This window comes from Macrobrachium rosenbergii, chromosome 22, assembly GCF_040412425.1.
Source record: "Macrobrachium rosenbergii isolate ZJJX-2024 chromosome 22, ASM4041242v1, whole genome shotgun sequence".
Lineage (NCBI taxonomy): Eukaryota > Metazoa > Arthropoda > Malacostraca > Decapoda > Palaemonidae > Macrobrachium > Macrobrachium rosenbergii.
Genome location: NC_089762.1, coordinates 34,960,639 through 34,982,397, shown reverse-complemented (window position 1 = coordinate 34,982,397; position 21,759 = coordinate 34,960,639). Strand labels below are relative to the sequence as shown.

The 21,759-nt window shown below is 34.1% G+C and overlaps 1 protein-coding gene across 17 annotated transcripts in view; it reads right to left on the bottom strand.

The window, feature by feature from the left end:
* Esyt2 (extended synaptotagmin-like protein 2) overlaps nucleotides 1-21,759 on the bottom strand; it is a 97,524-nt gene that overhangs the window by 5,250 nt on the left and 70,515 nt on the right. For 13 of the 17 annotated variants that reach the window (XM_067124666.1, XM_067124668.1, XM_067124671.1 and 10 more), the window contains 6 exons: nucleotides 19,585-19,728; nucleotides 19,095-19,250; nucleotides 16,596-16,884; nucleotides 3,767-3,908; nucleotides 2,385-2,480; nucleotides 2,016-2,259 (listed from right to left, as the gene is read on the bottom strand). In XM_067124666.1, the coding sequence (XP_066980767.1) occupies nucleotides 2,016-2,259; nucleotides 2,385-2,480; nucleotides 3,767-3,908; nucleotides 16,596-16,884; nucleotides 19,095-19,250; nucleotides 19,585-19,728 (1,071 nt within the window). The remainder of the gene's footprint in view (nucleotides 1-2,015; nucleotides 2,260-2,384; nucleotides 2,481-3,766; nucleotides 3,909-16,595; nucleotides 16,885-19,094; nucleotides 19,251-19,584; nucleotides 19,729-21,759) is intronic. The other 4 variants (XM_067124683.1, XM_067124678.1, XM_067124681.1 and 1 more) reach the window with 1 other exon arrangement.

The window sequence follows — 21,759 nt, the reverse complement described above, 5'->3', positions numbered from 1 at the left end:
GGTATTGATAATCTGATATCACAACTCTGCTGTCATAGCCACCAACAGAAGCCAGTTGCCTAAGTACCTCTAAATTCTTGAGGTGGCCTAACGTACTACTCTTGCCAATGGAGCCAAATTGAGTGTAAACTTTTGGAGGTGTAGCCATGCTGATAGTCACAACTTATCAATTAAAGATGGCTTGGGACATAGAAGCATCATTTTAGTACAAGCATGCTGAAAGTTTTCCCTTCTGATGGACTCTGTGCTGACTCCAGGATGAAGAAAATTTTTTGCAGATACTCATTCAGTGGGCCACATCACTGACTAGGTGCCAACCACCTGTCACTCTTGCATGGACAGCAATATTTCTCTCTCTTTTTTTTATGCAAACAAACAGACCTACTGTGCACTCCAATTGCCAATCAGCTTATCCTACTACTGTTCTTGTGCATGTATTTTCATGTAGGTTTAGCCGATCTTACAGGAGTTGCTAACAGCATAAGGCCCCATTATAAAGCAGGTGACCCTAGCTACCTTATGATTGAAGGGATTTGCTTCAAATTTTTACCACTTATCAAATAACTAATACTGAAAATACCTGCATTAGGAAATAAAAAAATTCGACCTCCAAGTTTATAAATTTTGCAGTTAAAAAATAAAAAAATATGATGTCCTTTTTCATAGATCATATTAATCAAGATAATTTTCCTCACACCAAATTAAAAATATTTAGTTATTACATGCTGCGAAAGTTTTATCAAGTTTGGTTCAGTCGTCTTTGATTAACTGTCCTTTACTTTTTCAAAAAAGTAAGTTTTTAGAAAACGGCGAAAGGAAAAATCTTTTACTTATTTTGTAATAACTATCAAACTATGATAGTTAGAAAGGGCATATAGTTTTTACATATTCCTCTTATAATACATTTCTTCTTTGCTCCTATTATGGCAGAAAAAATGGTATCCAGAAATGCAATAAAAAGCCAGGAGGTGTGGCATGACTCACGAAGTACACTGTGGCACTACGTGACACGCCCAAATGAAACGTTGCCATATACTTAGATATTTCTTGTATTCGTGAATAGACATCCTGAGGAAGTAAAACCTAATATTCATTCCATTCTGTCAAAAAATATTAATTGACCTGTACAATATTTCAGCCATGATGACAAATTTCATACACATGAATGGTTATGAGGAAGATTGCTATTCATTTGCAGTGTCTGTATATTTGCTTATAGCATGCTGATTTACAGTACATGTCATGGTTATTTTACTGTAAAAATACGTCAAGAAATATTAAAGCAAGTCAATAAATACGAAGCTGCAATGATAAGTCAAGAAATACAAAACACTATGTGCTAACTGTTGGGCTCAGTACATCTATGGTGCCACTTTCATGAGTCCCGAGATGATTGGAACACTTTGAGCAAGTTGCTCTGATCTCTCACTTTCATCGACATTAGAGAGAATGAGATATTTTAGAGGGTGACAAAAGTATATCAATTATTTCAAACTAAACTGGACTAGAAAATTTTACAAGTTTTGCGACAATTTGTTGCTCACAGTGCCATACAAGCAATGAGCAAAATTGTCAATAAACCTATCTAAATAACTTTTTTTCAACAATAACGCTTCATTTAGACATAAAACAGTCCACAATAGTCAATATCTCAATATTGATCATTACTTGAAACTTGAAGGTTCGCATGCCCCTTAAGCTGATCACAAGTCTGAGCACTTAACTACATAAAGTACAGTACAAGTACTGTACTGTATGTATTACAGTTAAGTGAAGATGGTCTGTAGTTATAAAAATATAAAGAAAAACTATTCAAGACTGCCAAGCATGAATGATTGCAGCTCCTGTCTGAGAAATAAAAACTGTTTGTGCTTTTACACACTGGAGACAAATGTTACCATAATGTGACTAAAGGGGTTGAGACAACCAGTTCATTGACAACAATACTCATACAATTACTGTAAACTCATTCACCTGCATCTAATAATAATTTTAAACTTGCTACCATTTCTCACCTGTCCCATGGTGCTAGACCGCTGCAAGAAGAGTAATCCCTTCTTGTTGATAACAGACACTTCCAGTCTACGATGAGTGAGTTCATTAGGGGAGACAGCATACTCAAAACGTTCATCGAACTTCGGATTACACTCATCTTTTATGACATCAGTCTTTCTTTTGCTATCTTTGGACCGATCAGGTAGAAGATACAGCTTGACATATGGATCCGGAAGTTCTCCATCCTCTTCCTTCTGTAAGCCCCTGTTAATGTTTAAAGCAATGGTACCTTAACTGTTAAACCAAATTATGCAAATGTATTTCTTCGAATAAACAACACTGTTGTTACACTATAAAATTTACTACAAAAAATTTTCAACTCCACTTACTGGACTTGATGGACAACAACAACCAAGTTGTTACGAGGGCCATACTTGACAGATAATTCAATTCGACCTAGGCCATGCATACCTGAGTTGGAAACACTAGCAAAGAGAAATAAAATAACATTAATATTCCACAATAGGTAAATTACTTGCTGGTTCTATTGTTCATTCAAGGAGACACCTTGTAATGATTCAGTTCTTATATATATGCATATGATAATAACACTCTCCAACACACTAAAATTTGAAGTCCTTAGAGTGTATATTCATTAATTAATCTAAAAACACTCAAAATTTAGAAAACTTTTGTGAATTTAGAAACCATGAGCAATTTTTAAGTGACTTTTTGCTGTATACTGCTTATAACAAACTTTTAGCAGCCAAAAGAAAATAAAGAGGGCCTTGATAAAAACAGAAGGAGACTTGAAAACCTGATAAATAAAGAGATTGGACCAAAAGAGTGATAAAGAGCTTTGTCATAATGGTAAACAAAGGAAAAGGGGATGCTGCACTGCTATATGGAAACTAAAGAGGAATAAGACTAAATCTTTTGTATGATCTGCTTCACCATAAACCTAATTAATAAAGGATTATGATGAGAATAAAAAATCATTCAAGATCACGCAGTGCTTTCAAGAACAGGAAAATGCATTTCCTCTGATAGGAGGAAGGGGCGTATGGGGAACCATGACTGTCACAATGTGCAGGTCCTCTCTTGGTTGGAATGGATTTTTAAAAGGGGAAGTGAAAAAATGGTGTAACACCATACAGTTAATTTATCTATATAATTTTTTTCTAACATAAAATGACAAAGCTGATAGGAAAAATATGTCCTTAACTTATTATGTTACACATTATGTAAATAAATTTCACCTCATGATCATGGGAATCAAGATGCCAGCATTAACAATACTTAAGATATTTTAGCATTAATGTAACAATATTGATATATATTATTATCCTACTACTATTCTGAATAAGTAAGAAAGCTGATTAACAATCACATCGTTGATGACTGCACAACAGAAATGTTGGCATAAAAACAAACACTGAAGTGATACCTGAAGCCACAGAGCATTACATTACTAGAAATCTCAACAAGCAAGAACTTAAAAAATTAATGAAAAATCACAATGGTGAATCTCTTCAAGGGTTTATACCTTTCAACACAGAAATAAGTGCGGTTCACGGCAATGCACGGATTTTGAAAAAGCAGGCGAGAGATTATAGAACCAAACACTTTTAGTGGGCCTAAGTGGTTATGACTACATAATTCAGCCTTAAGTAATACCTTCAGGGTTTATACATACCAAGACAGTTATCTCAACAATTAATACTTTAAGGCTTTAAAAGGTAATAACCACCACATATAAACCAAAACGTACCTTGGTCTATGCCTGAGAGAAGAGTTGTCTGTTGCTGAAGGTAACATGTGCATTAATGGAGATGCAGCTGATGACATCACCTCCTCTAAAGTTGTCTCTACAGAAGGTTTCCTTTCTTCCACTTTTGCTGGGGGTGGAACATCTGGAAGACACGTGATTCAAGTTTCTTTTAAACTGGTTCAAAAATATCAAGTTTAAAGGAAATAAAGGTTTCATCATCTCACCACACAAATTGAGCACACTCAAGCTAGCAGGAGTAAAACACTATATAAATTAACCCTGAAAGATAATAGCAAACCCCTTCATACTATCACTAAACTAACTACAGTACCATTACCAACAAAGTAAAAAATCATATGCAAAAGTTCAGTAACTAACAACTGCAGTTTCCACCACAATGACAAAATATTTAATAATGTATAAATAAAATAAAAGTTTTCAAATATTTGTTAAAAGGGTTGTATAAAATGCCAACTAATTACAGTACAGTAACTCCAGTAACTTTACCAATAACGTCTACAAAAGATCAAATGTCACCTAACTTGAACGTTTGAGAACAGTCAATAGCATATTTGTGATACAAACAGCAATGTGATAAACATTTCCTAAGAGTCTACAGAGATCTGGAATCTTTACCATAAGATCTAGTAGGACAAACAACCTGGTCAACTTTCAGTATAAAAGACTTGTCTGAAGATCATGAATTCCATTACTGTTGAACATACTAAAATGCACAGTAATAGCAAAATTAAGCCTCTAAAATATTTTTCTTACTGAGTATAGTAAAAAATGTATGATTATAAAATACCAATGGCAAAACCAAATGGTGCTGACAGCAGCCAAAGGGAACTTTAAACATATTTTACTGTAATGCCACAACTTTGTCTACATATTTTTTCAAGTTTCACTATAGTGTAATTTATTGAGAGAAATTTCAGTACTTTACCATGAGGAACTACTGAATATTCACACTTATCACCTTAGAATGGTGTCAATTATGAAAAAAGCATTAGACAGTGTCCACGGCCAATATATCATGGAGGGTCTTGTGTCACTATAGCACTCTTCTTAAAGATGTACAACTAATTGAAATTACCCATGAATGAAGTTGATGAAGTCTTCTAAACTGAATTTGATGTAAATGGCGGTTTGCTACTGGGGAACGTTATTTCACCTTTGCTGTTTGCTCATTTTGTAATGTCAAAGTCAATTGAGATGGAAGATGGCTGTTTTAACCAGCAAAATACAAGATTTATCCAACGGAATGCATCCTATATCTACAGTGATGGGACTCAAACTAGATCAACGATAAACTGAGGTATTAAGGACAGCATCTGCATACAGAGATGAAATAACATTAAACAGAGAAAGGTTTACTGTAATGAGGTTGAATATTTTGAATATTGATGAACAATGATAACCAGTACAGGTTCTCTTGAGCTGGAATTTAGTTGAAACAAAAAAAGGTAAATCAAACAATGGGCAGGCTGAATAATATTTTGAAATCAAATAGAACGAAATTTCAAATACAAGTCTAGTAAGATTTGTATTGATGTACGGATATGAACCATGGTATAACAATAAAACTATACTTAAGAGATTTTGTTGATTTCAGAACAAAGCTTTAAGAAGAGTACTTGGGGTCACATGGCAAAACAAGAGCCAGATATGATACCATATAGGAAATTATGGAAGATACATAGAAGACAAGACAATGATGAAAGGGAGATGGAGATGGTTTGGACGTATCCTTTGTACAACCCAAGAAAATATAAATGATGGTGTCAGCTGGGCTCGTGAGGGCACCAGAAGCAGCCCATTCCCTTTCCATAAGGCTTGCCATAAGGAACTGTTCTTGTGTGAGAGGTAAAAATTGAGGCTGAGTAAAGTTGAGTTGGACAGGCAAGAGTGAGAAGGGACTAATGGAAATAAATAAAAAAGGAAAAAGCATAAAACAATGCAGATGGGACAAAGTGACATTACAGCAATACTTAACTATAAAAAAAATACCAGGATATTCAGCTAAAATGCAGGAGTAAATTCTAGATAAATTTGGGCAAGAGGCTTGGAATTTACAGTGTTCCCAACATTAAGACAATAGTTATTCTTTCATGTAAAGATGAATGTAAGACTTCAAAAATGTTTACAAAACAGGTGGTTTTGCCATGATCTGAGTAAATATTTAAAAACATGATCTGAGTAAATATTTAAAAATGGAACTGTAGACTGCTGAGTCACCGGTGGGCCACTGAAAGTGACATCAGTGACCAAGTAAACATTTTATGCAACAGCAATGAGTTACCAAAAATGGAACCAAATTTTATTAGAAAATCAACAAACCAATTATAGTTTTGAGGGATGTTGAATACTGAGAAAAATCCACAAGAAGGCACAACCAGCCCCTAGCCAGCCCATGCCTGTCTACTATAAACACTGAACTAACACTGCTAAGTACATAGCTTACCCTATGAAAATGCAATCCAAGTCAACAAAATCAATAAATACACAAAGCAAGCTGTATTTTGCACTATAGTAATGCCACAGTACTGAAAACAGACTTAAAAATACATCCAAACATCATGTGTTAATTTGTTTACAATAACTACAAATATAAATTTCTAATTAACAACAATGATTAATTATTTACATAAACTATCAGAAATCTACTTTGCAACTTAACCTTTCTATTTTGTATAAAACTGTATGGTGATTAGGTCTTTTGTTATTTGTTAATTAACACAATATTTCTCAAAAAAAATTTCATCTTCAACTATATCCAAATGATCTAAAAGGATATGTGCTTGAGTAAGGATATTACAAATGTTTGAGAGTAGATTCATTCTAATAGAGTAACCTTATAGCAAGTAAGACTTGCCGACTAAGGGGAAACTATACTATCCTGTGCATAGTACTAAACTGTCATTAAGAAACCATTTCCAAAGTGATCCCATTATGAAAAAGCACATCTAATGCTTTTATTTCAATGTTGAAGAGCAGTAATTAAGATTAACTGTAAAAAGTATATTAATAATTCACGTAATTAACCACATTTCCTTATGACTTATCACGCAACATGCAACAAAGACAAAATATTAAGGACAACACCTAAGTCAGGTCTTTCCTCTCATGCAGTAAGTCAGAAAAACTGTCAAACTTGGAAACTGTTAAATCACTGGGGAGAAGCCATTTGTGATCAAACGAACAGTTGCTATGGATACGTGAAAGCTTGCTGCAAAAATGAAAATCAGCAGAAATGACACACTTGCCTAAGACTCACTACATTGATAAGACTCTGATTCAATAGCTAATACAAACTGATGTGATGTTTCTTAGTTAAGTTTCTATTACAGTACAGTATTCTTGTATTTGATATGGAATTGGCAGATCAGTGGCCTTAGGCATCCAGAACTCCAGAACTAAGCCAAAAACAAATGGAGTTAAATGGGTAAAGACTAAAAATACCCCTAGATTTTGAGGATGATGTAAGCCACAAAACTGTTAAAAATCTCAATAAGTTCACAGGTGCAAAAAGTATCAGGAGTCAAAAGCAAAGTTTGTGCAGGTTTCAAAATCAAAATAAATGTTACCTACCAGACTTACTCATGTTTAGACAAAATACCTGAAGAATAAATATGAACAGTATACCACAAAGTTGCCTAGATGCACTGTAAAATAGATGGCAAATCATAATATGGCCTATTAACTAGTATTTCATGACAGAAAAATTAACAACACATTAGTGAAGAATTGACTATCTTACCTGAACACCATCAGCTTGACAAATTCACTATAAAAGTATCTAAACTTGACTTTTTATAGCCACAAAGTGTCTTTTATAATTATCACATTCTTATAAAATTTAAATTTAACACCTATATTCACTGCAGTACAAATGAAATTATGAAAGGAGACAAATGATGTGAATACAAGTGCAATCTCATGCAATTATAGAAATAGAAAGAATGCCAAAATCTTATTGGAGAGAATGTAGATTAACAAAAACTCATCATGCATCCTCAAAATGCAGTACTTACATTCCATTTCTTGACTTTAATACTGTTTACATGCACATAAATTTCTCTTAACTAAACTAAAATGTATTACATGATGCATATATGCTTTTTCCTGAGCTCATAGGCAAGACAAAGTTACTACGGTATTTGCATCATGAACTAAATTTCAGAAAACCTGAACAAGATATCCTCCTATGTAACCTTCATTATAGACACTTGGACATTGGTGTTCTGGTTTTTAACTGGGAATGAAATCACAATCTAACTCAAAATACTGCCTGGCCAAGTATCTTGAAGGACAAACCATGAGAAACTTAGTAACCTCAATCAGCCATCTTATCTAGTCTCCTTTGTTTTCATGTGCACAAATCCATTAAGATTTAGAGGACTGAAGACAGAGTGGAGTCTGGGGAAGCAAAAATTTCTTAAATGCGTTCTTGAATAGGCTTCATACACCATTCAAAGATGAGGGAGAGACCCAAATTAGGAAGTTTGAGCTACCAAGAGGAACTTATTTTTGAAGTGCTAAGTAAGTTTTCATCAGCTGCTTCAGTATGAGATATCAGAGCTTTATTCCTTGAAAGTGAAGGTGGGCAACCTCCTGCAATGACTAAATGAGGAGGATGTCAGAGAGTACATTTAACAAAGTTGACCAGATCAACACCTCTTTCACTAAACCCACTACTGAGGCAACTCTGCTTAGTGTGACAAATACTGTTAATTGCAATTTTGCAAGATCTCTATTTTGCTAGATAACTTTTGGGCATAAAGGCAAAGGATGCCTAGATTGTTCAGAAGTGTGATTGCCACCACAGACAGTTGGATCATAAACCATTCTTGCTGTGATTAAGTGGCAGCTGTTGGAATCCTTCAAGCTCTTAGAGGTACAGAGCTTACTCAACACCATCCTGAACAAGCCAAATAATGGTAAGTTGAAAACAGAGCATCAATCGCATTGAAAAATACACAGGGATTACCAGTAAACAATCTACCCAAGACTTCTCCAACCTGACAAATTGGTACACTTCAAAAGCCAAGAGCTGCACCCAGTGCCTACTCTTGACAGTTGACATAGCAACGAATTACTGAAAAATCTTAAAGTATCCTGCGAATAATGTTCCACTGCACAAACAAAAAAGATGAAAAAATAAAAAGACTCGAGTCAGCTTGGGTGTGGAGTTAGTCTTTGCCATAACTGACCTTATGGTGTACAGTAGACTTAGCAAACAGCTGGCCGGTGGTTCATTAAATGCTTGGCAAAAAGCCAAAACCTTATAGTACTGCTGATCTACATAAATATGGTTAACAGAAAAGTTGATACTAGTCTTTTCTGGCTCCAGAGATAATTACAGTAACAGTTTCAATGGAGAAAACTTCAAAATACTCTCAAAATTTCTACCCACAGGCACAGAAAGTAACAACGTGAAAAGAAGAATGATACAGTGCAACAAAGAAGAAAATGAAGACCTACAAGGATGTAGCCAGCAAAACTTTACAGCAGAAGAGACTAGATAAGCTGTAAGAGAAAGTGAGGTTACTCTACTACCTAAGGGTCATCCCTCACCCCCAAAACTAACTTTAAACACAGTATTCTATCAATCAAGACCAATTTGCACCTTGGGATACTTTAGTTTCTAGCTAATATCAAAGAGATTACATATTCTTCCACAAACTTGTTCATACACTTCTCAGACCAAGTTCCTGTGCAAAAAAAAAAAAAAAATCAAAATTTTGGTGCATCAATATGACAGTTGTTAAAACTTTTCAACACCCTTAAAGTAAAGAAAAAGCAGAGGCATTATTTCCAACTGGCGCAAGATGGAAAAAAGCAACATGCAATACAAAACACAAAAATAATGACTCACACTAATAGCATGAACTCACTATCCAGGGCTCTTATATGAAAAATGCCAAAAATATCAGCTTGACAAAAAAATATGAAATTCACTATTTATTAGAAATGAAAAAATCTAGATCATAGTGCTCTCCTTTATAGGACAGCCTTAAAGCACTTGGCCTTATACTTTTCATCATTATGCTTCTGTATTTCTTGCTAAATATTTCTAAGATTCACACACACAGCAACAACAGTACAACCTTTTAAGCAATACGATATCTAAGCAGGTAAAAAAGTAGCTGTACTGTTTTGTCTCTCACATTAAACCTTTGGACCATGACAGAGTATAAATCTCATTAAAATATTCCAATTTCTTAATTTCACTCTAGACAGCCAAGTAATGTATGTCTAGGCATACAGCAACAGCCACAGCTACATTTCAGATGTTCTGAAAGTGTGAAATAAAATTCAGTGTGGGCTACTACATAAGAACAGTAGCTACAGCAGACAGGGTACCTCCATAATTATCAACACATGTACAATTAACTCTGTTATCCGGTGCCTCAGGACTTAAAAGGGGTGGCAGATTGCTGGAAATTATAGTTATTCAACCAGCATTTGCCTACTAGGATGTCACGAAGAAAGACAGTGTTTGTTCACTTTCATTCCAGCAAAGTCAATCTTAAATCACATTTAGCCATGCCAATTTTCATTTCTGAATTATATACAACTAGGATTGGGCTTGGAGTTAAAGGTTTGTCCAAACTCAATCAACACAAGATTTTGTAAATGGTGTATCCCATGGTAGGTTACGTTACCTGTTGTAGGCTAGATTTAGTCTACATTAAACCACATTACTTCACTATATTCACTCACTCTTTGGTCAGTTAACTTGATACAATGGACACAAAAAGGAAAGTAATACTATTATACAAAAAAGCACAGGAAGGGAACTTACATGTATAAAAACACAGTATTGAACAATAAGAACAAAACGTTTAACAATAATTTAAGAAAAAGAAATCACAGTCTAGATTAAGGTACCCATATTAAACTGTCAGCAACTGTTCCTGGGAAATGCTGTGCCTACAGCATTCACATAATTTATGATGCTTTCATACATATTATAAAGCTTAATTTAGCAGAAAAGATAAATCTTTTTTTTATTCACTCTGAAGCTAGGTAAAAATACTACACAGAACTAAAGCAGCCTCTCACATCACTGTTCAGTTTATGTTGGGCCACTATGCAAAAACACAAATAGGTTTGCTGGCAATAAGTGGAGAGGCAAAAATCACTAACAGCAAGTTGCGCATTTGGTTAAACATGAATAATCACACAAAAATTTATTAATCATGTAAAAAGCTACTGTATTTAATCTTTATTACAAGACTGATTGCGCAAATGTTTTGAATAGCTGGAATCCACATAAAGGAACTTGAAAGATAAGATGTCTGTTCTAGAATTATCAACATGATATTTACCGAGTGCACTATTAATCTCTTATTATGATTTAGTTTAACAATACCACTAACTCTAATTTTCACACATTAATAGGGCCTGGGTGAAGATTTGTTCCTATATCAAAGCTGAATGCTGGAGCAAGGTAAAGATTAAGAGACTGGACAGTTCACTATAAAAAAAATAATTTAATGAGGCCATAAGGCTAAAAAATCTCAAGTTCTTATGAAGCTGGCTGGAAGGGTTTGTTCTTAAGTAAAGAACAAGATAATTTCATCTTATTAAATAAACTAGACTTCATAATGTTATGATTGAATGGAAAGAAAACGAACATTAAAATTTCTTTCAGGACTTTGTGCCAAATACTTAACATCATCAACAGATATTTTCCTTTCACATAAAATGTATTACTGTTAATACTCTACTGCAATGTTTACACATACAAAATGGGTCCTGAAAAGTGGCTATTACCACTTGTAACTTAATCAAGAGGTTGTGCCCAATTCTTAAGACAAGCTAACACTGCTTCTAAAAATCTTTACTTTTGTACTGCTGACTGCCATAATACTACCTTGAGTTCAATTTGCTTTAATTTGTTGTTTCATCTTTTCACAAATCCTACACATTATTCATTACAACTGACTTAAGTGTTGTCAGACTTGTTCATGGGAATTTTCATCGACTTTAATATGAGACGTCAGATCTTTATTCCTTACAAGCGAAGATGGACAACCTCCAGCAATGACTAAAATGAGGAGGAAGTCAAAGCACATTTAACAAAGTTGACCATATCGATGCTTCTTTCACCACACCAACTAGTGGAACAGCTCTACTTAGTGTGACTGATACTGCTGACTGCAATTCTACAAGATCTCTACTTTGCTGGAACATTCAGGGATACAGACAAAGAATGAGTTTTTCCTGAAGCACTTTACATTGATTGAAGGTGCTTCGCACATCTTTAGCCATAATCCATTTTACAAGGAATAAGGTTTTTATTATGGGAATTTATTATGATTAATAGATTCTTGTATTTGGCTTGGTATCTTCGTTTATTTGAATAAAGCAAGTTGGATTAAAATCCAATATTTAAACTTGGAATCTAGGGACTATGTTAAGTCTGATTTGAAACAAGATTTCTTGAATCCTCAACCATAACTCCATCAAAAAGAGAGCGGCATCTGCATGTATAAAATTTATCCAGAATGAACCCAGCCCAACAAAGTGGCTTTACCAAAGAAGAAAGAAGAAACGGTATGCTATATTCAGTGTATATTCCTTGCCACTGGTATCCTAAGGGTCATCAATCTGCTGAGAACAAAACTACAAGTGAGGGCAAGGTTTAACAAGGTTTGACAAAACTTCCCCTTGCTCAACCACATCAGGTACTCCAGCTCTACAGATGGGGAGGGGGTGACATCCATCTCCACCATTCATCAAATCAGATGTGCACTCAAATCCTGGTCAATTCTTTGCACTGGTCTACAAGCAAACAAAATTCCAAGCACAAGGAGGAAAAAACTGAAACAGAGGCAGCGGCCTCACAAAAGTTCAGTCTAAGTATGAGTGTTCTGAACAGGCCTTGATGGAAGGACTGACCCTGTTGAGATAAGAGAAATTACCCATTGCCAATGGATAGTTCTTCCTTGTACTGTACAACAGTCACCTAAAGTTCATCTAGTGCTTGGCCACCTGACAGGAAGAGGCTAAAAAGCTCAGTGGGAAACCAAATACAACAAAGGAAATCTATTGCAAAAAACATAGCAGTCAGAGGCCAAAGGGTAACTGCAAAGAACCTCAAGTAACATCTAGTGTCCTGTGCAAGGGACACTGTAAGCAGTACCTCCCAATAGTGACTATGTTTCACAAACTTTTCAGTCATAGTAATTTTTTATTTTATACGTCCCTAGTAAAATTCATTACCATTTATGAAACAATTTCCACAATGTTTACAATACTGTACTACTGATTAAAAGTCAATGGAAAATTCACCACACCATTGATTAAATATTAAACTTAAAAATTTTGAGAGCTTTTTCTCAAAAATTCACTAAACTATGGTATTTTAGGGATACAGTAACTGCAAAATTCTTAATACTAGATATTTGAATGTGTGGCGTCATTCAGTGTAAGTCTCATTCTTTTTCTTTGAATTCTTCAAAGCATCATTACTATACTTATCATAGTAATCAAGAATGGATATAAATGTACAGTACATAGTAACTAACATACATAAATGTACTTGGCTAAATGGAAGTTGAGTGCACAAGCACATCTAAAAGTGCAAAATACAAGAAAAAATATATGAAAATGAATGTAGCAGTAGACTAAGCAAGACAGCCATTACACCTATAGCATAATGTTTGCAAAGCTAAATTGAACAAACTGACCTTCATGTGTAGGGTGTTGCAGCATAAATGAAAATTCCTTTTAATAGTCTAACCTTTATACTATACTATTTTCAGTCATTAACCATCAAGATCTTTAACCATTTCAAGATTCCAAAGGCACTGTCATTCAAAGTAATTTATAGAAGTTTTTTTTAGATGTACACAGGTAATGGTTTTCAATGTCTGTCAAAGTGAATCTTTCAAACAATTATTACTATTAAGAAGTTAAAAAATCCACAAGAAACTCCATAAAAACTCACAATTATTTTACTTTATGAAAATTACTAATTCTTTGACTTCCATTACAAACTTGAAATATGCAATTCTCTGGACCAAAGACTGCGAACAGTGAAGCAGCAGTAGAATTTACAAGCAAAGGAATTTTTCAAGTAAAAGAAAAACAAACTAAAAACACTTTACTGTAACAATCTAGCCATAGGCCATAAAAAGCCAGAAAGCTCTAAGAATACAGTATTAATTTTTATAGGTTTTCAAAAAGCGAAAGAAAAAATTTAAAATCGCATGATTCTCAAATTCCAAATTTGTGCCGCTAAGTGCATTATGCATTTGAACAACAAAGTTGGGAAGTTATTCATGATTCAATATCTACTGAATAACCAGAGATCTGTTTATATCTTACATCACTGACCATGCAATATTATCAGCTGACATTACTTAGAATAATAATCATTAAGTACAGCCCAACCTCCAAGCTGAAACTATCAATTCTTGACCTGATCAGATGCTATCAAGTGAGGAGGATATTACCTTTAGTTTTTTATATCTTAAAACAAAAATTGATTAACAAAATCTTACAATCAAATACCACTTCTTATTGGGTGAATTTAGGATATTCACAAGATAAGTTCTAAATGTAATAGTGTATTAGAATCTCTACACTCTAAATGTGCATAGTCCTAGTTCTGTTTTTATAATGTAAGTTTTTTCATACAAACCCATTAACTACATATATGCCTACATTGCAGTCCCATAATGTTCCCAGGTTCAAAAGTCTTTGGCATGCTTGCACACAAACTTGAGACACTGTGAATCCTCAATTACGGTTTGAGTAACAACCTCCTTCTGAGACAGTGAGACTCATGGGGCCAGGAACAGGGCACTCTTAAGATTAATGGCTTTGTATAGAAAAACTAAAACTTTGACATAAAATGAAAGCTGTTTCATTATAACCCCATTAATCATATATATATGTCTGAATCTGTTATTTACAGGGAGGTCAAAATACTGAATGCCCCATAGTGTTTGTATATTTCTGTAGGTCCCAGTACTAAACTTGGGGACTGCCAGATTAAGGAACCAAGTCTCAAATAACTCACATCTTTGTAATTAATAAGTCTGCAAGAAAAGACTGAAAGAATAACAAATGATGTTTTGAAATCATAAAACTGATCTCTAAAAAATGCACATATCAGGGAATTGCGAAAATCACTTTGTAGCACTACTGGTCCACAAAAAGTTAGATTATTGGCCGAGACATACCAAAAGATGTACCTAGTGCATGTGCCTTGAGACTGTCTTCTGTCTGACATACAAGAATGGTGCACTTGGGAACAATGCAGGACTGTGATACTAAGCATATGTATCAACACTTTTATCACAATGAATCAAAACTGTTAGAAGAATAACCCATTCTAAGTCTACATGTTGGTGCGCTGGCACCTAAGTTAAAAGATGAAAATGTTTTCACCTGTGTGTGTGAGTTAGCAGGAAACCTCTTGCCAAGTACTATATAGGAAGCACTAAAGTTTCTTTAGCAAAAGCCTTTGGCTCACGCTGCATTACTTCCTCACTAACTTCTTATGCAGTCCATTTTATCTCTTCCTTCTACCTTGGAGAGGGATACCACTTACACTACTTGAAAAGCATGCTTTGGATACTTGCTTCTTTGCAACACCCCTTAAACCTAAAAATACATTACTTCTACATTTTGCTTTTCACACATTTCTTCTGGTTTTTCCTCAATGTTCAACGTCTAATTTTACAGAGCTCCAGCTTTCATGTATAATTCAATAGCAATTCCTTCAGGCAAGCCCTAAGAGTCAAGAAATATCCCTTGGGGTCTCATTTAACTACATCATACTAGTGAATTTCTAACTGGAACTGGTCAGTCAGAATGAATTGAAAATATACAAGAATGTTCAAAGCAATATTAAAAAGGACTAACTCTCAAGTGACTTTACAATTCAGTATGAAAAGTGGATAGTTGAGTAGTTTTTCCCCTCTCTAAAGGAATCAGCTACTACCTTTAATTTCATACAAATTTCAACTGCTTATCAAAATACTGAAGTCACATTAACCTATAATAATTTCCCTAGTAACAAGTCATTTAAAATACTGTAAAACTAAAATTTCATATGACTGTCAAAACCTGTTAGAACTGAGTTTTGTAATTTAATAACAATAAAGGCTCTTTTTAATACTGAACTATATGTCAATAAAGAGGAATCAGAAACTTACAAAACACAACGCTGTATCAATATTTGAGTATCCCTCCCAATAAAAATTCAAGAGCTGCTGAGGACAAACAGGTAACATACAACTTATTCTTATGTATGACTGGATTTCTTTACCCTAGTACTGTCTCTTTCCCCAATAAATAAAAAATGATCAGTGCAAAGTATTACAATGTCTTCTGAGACAGCTAAAACACTGGCCTAAATATTACTTGGACAAGTTAGGTGAGCTATGAATAGTGCAAGTAAAAAAAAATCATATTTATGTAAAACCATATTTTACAATCAATTTCTACTGATAAATACAGCATGCTTTACTCCATACACTAGTAATCACAAAACTAAAAGTACTCGACATAACAGAATACCATTGGTTTTTGTTTTTGTATAATAACAAACACAAAAATACAAAAATATACTAAGGGTACTACACAATTCCAAGAGATATGTGGACATTATATACCCAAACATCAGGCAGTAGGCAAGGAAGAAGAGGCATAACGAACAAGTGAGCATGCATACCTTCTACTGTAGCAAGAAGTTTCTTTGAATGTATAGCTGTCCTTAGGCTCAATGCTTGTTAGCTAATGCTTAAACATGCCAGTTGTCATGCAAAGTTAATGCTAGGAGCCCTGGACAAAGTGAGCATCTTACCAGCGTGTGTGGCCACATTTGAGACACCACTAGGATCTGCCACAGACACATCCTCCTTTGTGAGGGCAGAGGTTGGCTCAGGAACATCAGCAGGATGGGGAGGAGGAGGAGTGCTAGGGGGAGCTTTACTGGATTTTGTATGTGCAGGGGGCTGTGGAACAGATGCTGAGGAGGAAGAGGAAGGGGGTTCTGAGATGGCAGCAGGAGTGAAGGATGAAGAGGTTTCCACCTCACCCTTTTCTTTGGGGCCACCGTCCCCATCATCCGTCTTCAAAGCAGTTTTTAGGATCTGTAAAATTGAGTGTTAATTCAGTTAGCTGGCTTTTCCTACATTAACATATGCCACAGAAAGTCTAGCAATAAGAAGTCTATGTAAAAAACTGTTCAAGGTTTGATATAACTATAGAATATTTTAACATTTTTTCCTGGTCTCATAATATTTAAGTTGAAACTTATACTGTAAATACATAATCCTCCTCAAAATGAAGCTACTAAAACACTAAATTGTCAGACTACAACGTGTAAACAAAACCAGTGAGACTACTAACTACATCTAATTTTATGAATTTTTTCACAAATCTGTTCACATTAACAGAAAATTTATATTTTGATGTCAGGTATCTTTCACCTTTAGCTCACTGGAAACATTCCAAACACTTGAACATCAAAAATTAACTTTTAAATTTACTCATCCTCCTCCTAATTACTACATTGAAATCTTTAACTTATAGGACTAGATGAAAGTACTAAAACCCACTGACTTAGGCTCATGATATGGATGTGTATTCTCATTTGGAATAGAGTTTAACCCTAATTTTTAACTAAATGGCACTTACTATGCTATGCTGTGTTTCCCTTTACAACTGTCAGCTTTGAACACAGAACCAACCTTAGTTATAAGCAGCATCACAAGTGATTTAGCCTGCATTCCTCCAATTGAAGTTTCTTGCCCCATGGTTTAACTGATGCAAAAACCAATTATTTTTTTACATGCACAACAGTTAAAAACCATGATCTCTAGCACTGACTGGCTTGACAATTCTTTTCGAGGGCTTGGTAACCATGAATTTTTTAATCTGATGAAATTAGGAGTGACAAACAAGTGCATCCAAATCCATATAAAACCTAATAAAACTCATTCTCTTTTAGTATTAATGAACCCTAAAACCCTATTAAAATTTTACCTTCTTAAATTTGTTTTCAGTTTCATCACTTCCAGAAACCCTATCATGTACTAATTATAAAGGATTTCTGTAATGCTATATAATGATCAAAGCAACAGCAGGTTTGACTATTCTATATGAATTTTAATCTCTTTTAGGTAAACAAGCACAATGAATTCAGTTAAAATTCACAAAGCTCAATATATTAAGTAAGAGTATTTGATCTGGACAAAAGAATTTTTAGGAAAATTATGTTCAAGTGCTTCTAAGATACTCATTCCTAAAATTGCTCAAGACAATCACAAACTGTTGTGAGGGTGCATCTTTAATAGTGTTAAAAGCAGGTTCCAGACAATTGTGCTGTAAAAATGCATTACATGACTATGGGAACAGTTAATTATCAGAACTAGTGAGTCAACACTCAAGTAAGATTTGGAACTATCAATCAGTATTCTGTTCTGTATATTTTAGGCAGGATTAAATTTAGAGAACCAAAAAAATCATACGGGAAATGGTGAATAATATCTTTTTAAAAGCTGGTCTACTGCTTCATTTATTGTGAAACCTCACCTTTCTTAATGGCTCACCACCTTCAAACTATGTAGACTTGCTAGTTCAAAAATCTTCAGTGCATATTCTTAATGCATTTTAAATTTAATCCATTTGTAGCAATATGTGTATTTGACTCATAATTAAGATGTGATAGTTACTTTACAAAATTAACATCACTGTTGTTATATCCGCACTCTAAAGTGCATGAAAAGTAAGTTTTAGGATTTTCACTTTTCATTTTTATACAATCTTCAAACTGAGGTGGTTCAAAGATAATGCTTTACAGATTGGTTTAAGGGTGTGAAATGGTCTCCACCTCTAGCTAAATTTCATGTTCCTTTGTTTTGAAGCCTAACACCATCTTTTACCCAGGTAACTGAACTTTTTCATATAAAGCCTAGATATGTATTTTAAATTACCAGTGTTAGTAATTAGTTAAGCATATCATATAATAAAATAACCATCCATGCAGACAGTAAATTTGTAGTTTCAAGAAGATAACTGACTAATAATATAATTTACTGCTAAAAGCCAGAAGACAATGCAACATTCAAAAGCCCCAAAATCTAATATAAATGCTTCTACAACAAAATACTGAATATAGTCAAGTCTTATTACTTAGGATCTTTTCTCTCATATCAAGTTTTCCAATATATATTTGCAAGTTAGAAGTACACAACCAACAGAGGGTGAAAATGCTATCATTGCAAGCACTCTTTACAGTTCCTAAGAAGTTCTGATGAATGACAAAAGTCTGAAAACAAAATATCTGAAACATACTAACCCTGAGCGTGAGGGAGAGTTTAATAGCGGCCAATCCACCAGACGCTCCACTCAGACTGTAATCTTCACTAACAATTTCAAGATTCTTCTCTTTTAACAACATGTTCAAGTCCAATTCCAGTTTGCCTTGTACAGTGTTTGTCTTTTGGTCAACAACCTAGAGAAAATCATTAGCAATAAATCTCATTCAAAATGCATCAATATCACCAAAGTTATGCTTGACATACACTAAAATTATGATGATCCATAACATTCTACATTAAACATCCTACATTTTTAAAAACTCCAACCTCCTCAAAAGTTTGCTTTTTACTATTACTTACAAAAATTTCAGCTGCTTTAAAATGAAATGCTGAAATAATGATCATATTTAAAACTGTAACAGGACAGAGCCAATAATTCTAAAAACTGGATATCCCAAAACATCAAAAATAGAATTACCAAAAGGTTTATAAAAATATTGTATCAACAGTTAAGACTGAAGCACATACCTCAACTTGCAACTCCTGTGTTTTAGGGTTCCGCACCAGGAATGAGAAGCCTTCTTCAAAAACTGGATCATTGGTACGTTGACGTACAGTCGTTTCATGCTTGGTATTGCCAACATGCAATCGAACGAAGGGATCTGGGGTGTGCTGTAAATGATTGAACTTTTGTTATGAGTTGCAACAAAGTAATGGCATTATCCCCACTACACAAATACAAACACACACTTACTAAAAACTTTACTAATCTTCCACACTGTGGTAGAAAGTAAATATAATTAAGCAGAGCACTAGAAACGAATACCCTCAAAATATATGATGAAATATATTGTACAGTACTTAATACTTAAATTACAAAATAACTGAATTACTTAAATCATCAGAGAAAATAGCAGAAATCAAACTGAACCATGAAATACTCATGCTTAAAAAGAGTAATTTCATTTAAAAATCTTAAAAATATGGGATCACTAAAACCCCTCTAAGGGCTTCCAATAGCTCTAGCAAACTTTCATCAAATGGCAACTGAATCTAAAAACTGTCTCCAAAGCCAAGATCAAAACATTATAACAATGACATTTCCCAAGGTTAACTCCGAAGCTAAAACTTGACAAAACTTAATACAAAATTTAAAAAATTAAACCTCACCTTTAACCCTTACTGGCAAAATATTTAACATGCAACAAATACCACCCTGCTCCCACAAAGCTAATACCAATACTAATGTACATAAAAATACCATTAACTCAAAAATATCCAACGCTACTAATAGCTACAAGCATACACTAATTTGCAGGGCAAATTTCCAACTTTTTTCAATACAAAAATATAATGGCTAATTCATATCATATGAATTCCTTAAAAAAAAAAAAAAAGACCACCTACTATCCATATTAAAAACACACATGAAAAACAAATTTGCATGAATTTCATGTTAACACCCAGACATTAACACACAAATTATTGAATTAATGGACAATTAACATCTGCAGTAACACATTTACTTACCCACTAACAATTAAAAAACAAAATTTACATTTAAATGTTAGTCTATGAACACTGTCACTGCGATTAACAATGAAATATATATATATATATACAATAATGCACATTAAAATGTAGTACACAAGTTCTATACATTTCTATGGCCTACCTAATAAAAATAAATTGGTCTCTAAATTCAAATTTTAACTCACCATTCCACCTTTTTGAGTTAATAAAAAATGTATTTATGTATAACTCTCCTTGTAGGTGTTCCACTCCCATCAAAATTCCACCTCACTTCACTACTGGGTAGTTAATGTTAACTTCTTTCTCCCTTAAAATGTAAGTGACTGTCTTCATGCTTGCGTGTCCAGCTGCCTCTAACACTGTATGATTATAAACCATCAAAAGCTCAGTGTATTTTAATTTCTAAATGCATGTACACTTATGTACAGTAACGGTACCATAAAATGGTTACTGCAAGGTGGCTAAGCTTAAAAAAGTCCTGTCAACAGAACTTCCTATGAAGCATGGTCATTTTTCTCTATCTGCATATACAGAACAGAAAAAGACCATCATATATACAAGGCATAATAGAAAAAGCTTGCGTGTAATAGCATGATATGGATTCATTAATCTTTTACATATATGATTAAACAAACCTGCTGTAGCCAACATGTGCATACTTTATTGCTCAGATGTGTGCAGTGATTATCCATGACAGATCATTGGCGATGACTGACTTGAACAAGTGCAAATTTACGGATGCAATTCAAGCATAAAATGTGTTTATTTGACTATATATTACAGTGCTATAGTTTTTGCTGCTTTGGATTTTAAGGGTTTTTAAGTATGTATGTTTTTGCACAAGATATGCAAGCTAACTGCAAATTGGGGTCTGGTTTACGTAGGTTGACATAGACTAGGGATCAGACAAACCCCAACTTTTTCCTAAAATGTTAGTAATTTCACATTAATGTCATTTAATGTGAACTATTTCTGTTAAGTAAAAGTGTGTGTCTTAGTGAACAACAAAACATCTGTCATATTTCTTAAAGACAGGTACAGCTGGATACAGTATACAGTACTTCCCCTTATTAATATTGTATATCATTAATTTTGTAAAAATCTTATGTTGGAATACGCGCACTTCTATAATGTGAAAATTTTTTAAGTTACATTGCATGGGTTGCAGGT